At 30.7% G+C, this 5,632-nt stretch overlaps 1 protein-coding gene across 1 annotated transcript; it reads right to left on the bottom strand.

The window, feature by feature from the left end:
* Positions 1 to 2,429: 2,429 nt before the first annotated feature.
* On the bottom strand, positions 2,430 to 5,038 carry VAChT (Vesicular acetylcholine transporter). The gene has a single exon (XM_088241962.1). The coding sequence runs from the start codon at positions 4,907 to 4,909 to the stop codon at positions 3,050 to 3,052; it is 1,860 nt and encodes a 619-aa protein (XP_088098088.1). The 5' UTR covers positions 4,910 to 5,038; the 3' UTR covers positions 2,430 to 3,049.
* Positions 5,039 to 5,632: the final 594 nt, after the last annotated feature.

Below are 5,632 nucleotides of genomic sequence, written 5' to 3'. Positions count from 1 at the left end.
AAATTTTCTTGCATGTACATAAACAGTTCCAAATAAAATACGCAGTATTATTTTCCATGAGAGAAATAAATGGGTGTGATTTTCAAATAAGCATACCACATCTACAAACCTGTGTTTATTAGCAAATATACACGTTTTTTTAAAACTTAGTATTTCTTGTCAAAAAGTTTAAAAAAAATATACTTTGAACGATTTTATGCATGTACTCAAATGCATATATGCATATATTTCATTTTTAAAAATAAAAACATTCTATTAAAATTGTTTTTTTAATATGGTTCAAAATTTACACTGCAAGAATTTCTTAAAAACGTGAAAATTAATCGAATCTAATTAAATCAGTTTTGAAGTTAAAGTTATCGTGATTGATATCAAATTATAAATTAATTAGTCGAACTGTTTTTATGACAACAGATGTTATACACGTATTAAAACGCAGTCTGTATTTTTTTGAGAATTTGAATACTTAAATGTTCCAACATAATTGATTTAACTTGGATTCCCAAATACGTCAAGAGACTTAATAAAACTGTCATTCTTCTATAAGCCATTTTTTATTGCTCTGTGATATATTTATTAATTGAAAATAGTTTAAATTGATATATATTTTTTAATATTTACAAATAGAATCACATACAAAAATCTCTACAAGACTAAATACTACACTTTTTTTTAATACATAAAATAAATGAAAAATTTGTTGTAATGAAAACATGTTTCTGATAAGGAAAACTGAAACATTGATATTGTATAAAATTAAATTATATACATTTAATCAAGTTTATTTTGTTTTATAATGTAATCATCATTGAAAACTTATTAATTTTTTTACTATCCCGAACTCACAAATAGCATAATCCACATTTTTAATTAAAACAAGTTTTGAAATAAATGATGAGTCAAAAATAAATCAAATATTAAATACTTATAATCTGAGTATAATGTTTCTTTCGCTTTTTCCGTAATGTTAATAAATTTTTACATTGATAATTTTACATATTTAAAAAAAATTGACCAAAGGGTTTTATATAATTATAAATTTGTGTAAAACAGTCCAGGTATACATACATATAAAAACATTTTGATATGTTTATGATTTAGGCAAATTAATTGGAGTAGAGCAATATTTTAAAGTCATCATGCGATGTATCTCAAACAAAAGTTTTTATAGCCTTCATACAGATTGAAAATCATCATAATATATATATTATTTAAAACGAACGTATTTTCAAAGTCGTGATTTAAAAAAATTGCAATCAATGATACATTTAGAAAATGCGATCATCAATAAAGACGAACATTATAATGAAATAGAGATTTTTAAAACCAATGTGGGATTATAGAAATTACAATTGAAATTTATGGCAAACTAAAAAGAAAACAATTAAACAGCAAATTTAGCAAATGTATCTGGTTGAAAAAATTTTCAAAATGTGCTAAAATTAAATAAAGTCAAGTAAATTTTTTTACATCACATTTAAGTACACAAGATTTTTTTTTTTTAATTTACACACAATCGACTAGAAAACTCATCCATTTAAGTTTAAAGATACAGTTTGATATTTAAATTACTGCTCTAGTTTAGTAATGATTAATAGTATAGGCACCTATGTACAATAAATTTATGATAATATACAATAAAACTACACCTAATCCTTAAATAAAACATGTTTTTAATTTAATATTATATCTTACAGCTACGATCGAATCAATAGATTCTTGATATGTATCATTACCTTGGTTGCAACATCCATGTATCACATCAGGGTTAGTTGAAAACCTTACAAAATAATATATAAATAAAACATAAGGTAATATTTATTATGGTTTAAAAGTACATTTTTTTTCTTGGCTATATTTATGTAATAAACAGAATTCAATTTAGATAAGCGTGCATTTTATGACTATTTTCAAAAGAATTTTTTATTGATAAATACTTGTAAAATAATTTACATTTGTGGATGATTTTAATATTAATAAAACAACTCTTTAAATTTTAAAATATAATAACTAGCTCTTTATTTCGAATAGAAAATGTATTTTTCATGTCATTTTGATTTGTTTCAATCTGAAACTGTGTATAAAAAAAATTATTAATCTTAAAACTGTTTTCCAAACCTTTTTTAAAACAAATATAAATACTGAAAATTGTACTTAAATACAAATTTCTTTTTATCAATCAAATTTCGGTACTGGTTATCAATGAAAACAAAATATACCCAAATAAAACATACATAATTAAAGCCAATGAAAATGTACTTCAAACCATTTCTTTGATAAATATATTCTTTACACTATTATACGAGTATTTATAAGCTGGATATATAACACTATATATATTATATAGTGTTTTATAATAAATTGCTATAAAATACCATACAATATAAGTACTTTATTAACATTTAGTTATTTGCGAATATCTATTTTTTTTCTTAAACTTAATGTTTTACATTTCAAACAATATTTAAAACAATATCTTTTTAAAAAACTAGTAACACAGTAAATTAAAAATGGTGAATTCAAAAATCTTTTTTCTTAAAAAAGGAATTTTAAAATCAGTTAAATAGGCTCAAATGTTACCACTAAACGTAAAATGCTTTTATTATACGTATTTGTTTCTTTCAGTTTATTCATCGTGAGTTATATTTTGTTAATGTAGGTAATCAAAATGTCGACTATTAAAATTATGCTTCTAGTATTTATTCACAACAGTGTATCGTATTTCTGGCTATCAAACAACCGCTTATACTTTTCTTTCAACCCTCTACGTTTGTATCCACATATCGTGTTCCGTTTGCCGCCGAAGTGACTCCAGTACTTTACCATTCATTTAATCTTCTAGCATCCCCACGTTTAATGATCACTCAGACATATTATACACACACTGAAATAGTACACCCTCAAATAATGATATATCTACCTTCCGAGGGCTAAAATTAATTGTTATACTTCGAATGAAAATGTAAATGAAAGGTCGATAGTTAATTGTCATGCATTTTTAATTTAACTTGTGATACCAGTTTTAAAAAAATAAAATGATGTTAGGTATTTAAATTCCTCGCCTAAATGGGTTACTGTCCCCCCCTCCTCCTCCCTGTGGTGCATTCCTGAACGGATTGCTGTCTCCCGACTGCGCTGGTTGTTGAGGTTGTTGAGGAAGTTGCCTTGGAGCCTGAGGGGGCCTTGCAGGAGGGCCGGCTGCTGGTCTTTGATAAGCTCCTCCTTGTTCCACATACCCGGGCTGATAATTCTGATCACCTTGACCTTGGTATCCACCCTGGTACTGCTGGCTCTGATAACCTTGCTGCTGATATCCATGTTGAGAAGAGTACCCATTAGGCTCCATTGAATCAACGCTTGTTTCTTGCATACCGCTGTTTTGCATATTAGAATACTCCAAATGATTTTTCATTTCATTTAAAACGGGTTTTTGATCTTGTAGAGTATATGTTTGATACTCTTTATTCGGAGGATCTGACATGAGAATATTCGCTTCGTCTTCAAATGGTTTAAAGTCATAAATATGTTTCAGGTAAATCAATACTGGAGCATATAGAAGATTACTAAAAGCAATTCCAAAGTTCAAGGCCGTAAAACCAATCGCTTCAACAACATTTCCAGCAATTATAGGCCCAATTGCGTATGCAAATGAATACGATATGTCAGCTATAGCGTAGATACTTCCATACACGGATACGTATCTGACGTCTACCAAATATCCCAAAGTTGGTAAAAGTGCTGTATCTATTAAGGCGATTCCAAAGCAGATACCGCAAATTGGTATCATAAGCGCCTTGTACGATGTAGCAAATGGAATCATAAAGCAACATAGTCCTTCGAGTGCTAGTCCACCAGCTGCCATCAGCCACTGATGTTGTGGGTATAATCTTGCCATTTTGACTGTTATGATAACTCCAAACACGTGAGGGAAAAATGCCGGTAGCCAAATCATACCAATTTTCCAATTGTCGGTAGTCAAATTATCCTCCATCCATAAGGAAATCGTTGGTTCGAGGAAAGCAAGAGCTACATTCGACATCATCAAAGCTCCAGCGCATACAGCAATGTATGGATCCATCAAAAGCTTCCAGATTGGAATAGTTGGAGGTTTAACTTCTTGAGCTTCTCTCATTTGTTGTTTTATCGGCTTCATTACAAGAAGTAACATGAATCCATCCAACAATGATACAAATGCGAGAATCAAAAACGGTACTTCTTTTCCGGCAAACTGATAAAGAGCACCTCCGAACGGAGGTGCTACCAAACACCCAAAACTGATAAATGCTAGTGCTATCCCAAGTGCTTTAGACCTTTCATTTTCTTCCGTAAATCTGTCAGCTATCATAGCAAGCCCAGCTGTATCTGCAAACGCTGAACCAACTCCCTGTAAACTTCTAGCAAAAAACAGCATACTGTAGCTTCGTCCGCACGCAAACACAGATGTTGAAAGAAACATTATAATTAAACCGATCATCATTGGTAGATCATATCCAATCTTGTCTATTAGTGCCCCGGAAAATGGATTCACCATAAGTTGTACAATGGCTTTAGAAGCAAACAAGACTCCAGTGGCGGAATCTTGTCCTTCGTGTGTATGAGGTGTTCTTTTCGTGGGAATTACCGTTGTGTTGCCCACTTTAATGGGAGGTAGATATTCAATAATATCGCTCATATCTCCCCATGCTCCTATGTACCGCAAATAATCTGGAATAATTGGTACTATCACCATGTACAACATGTTGTCCAATAATAGAGCTATGGATACGATGACGAGGATCAGTTTTCTTTGGGCCTTCGGTTGTTGTAATTTCTCCCACACTATATCCCTAACTTCTTTTACTTCTAAGTTAATAATTGGAACATTGGCGGCGTCCACCTTCTGCCAAAATGATTTCGGAACTTCGTCCATCTCGGATCGATTTCTTGTCGCTTTTTAAACTTTAATTTCGTCACAGTTTTCTTTTAAATGAGAAAACATTTTTAATTTCTTTCACTACTTTTCACAGAAATCACTGCGTTTTCATCGTTTCACTTGTGATCTGAGACTCTTGACTTGAGACCGTAGTATAACACCCTGCACTTATAAACTACGTCAGTTATTTAATTTGAACGAGATCTGCGAGGACGAGTGCGGCACCAATCCATCGGACGCCAACAGGACGGGGAAACCTGACAACAGACAGAAACAAACAAGTCATTAGATACCATTCATCTTCAGTCATTATTTGGCATTTGGAATACTCATGAAAAATTTAGAGGAAAAATGGAAATGTCAAATGCCATCTACGAAAGGGAAATATAAAAATCGAACTTTTTTTTTTTGTTGCTCGTTTAACTTTTCGTGATAAAAACTATTTGATGTTATTTTTTCTACCCTTGAATTTAAGTGATAAGGATAAGGGATGTTGACAATGGATTGGTTCGCACTCGTCCACCGAAGTTCCTAGAACAGGACAAAAGTGAAATCGGAACAGTATAAAAATACACAAAAATTCAAAGTAAAATACTTGTATTTACCATTTTTCTAAACTATGTGTTTATTATACAATATGTATGCAACAAAATAACCAATTCAATTTGGAATAAACATTATGTTTGTGGTTTTTCAAAAAATCCATTTGAACTTGATTAC

Source organism: Micrasema longulum, unplaced genomic scaffold, assembly GCF_059751315.1.
Source record: "Micrasema longulum isolate JH-2025_06_02 unplaced genomic scaffold, ASM5975131v1 h1tg003208l, whole genome shotgun sequence".
Lineage (NCBI taxonomy): Eukaryota > Metazoa > Arthropoda > Insecta > Trichoptera > Brachycentridae > Micrasema > Micrasema longulum.
Note: the sequence above shows the minus strand (reverse complement) of the source record. Positions and strands in the feature narration are given on the sequence as shown.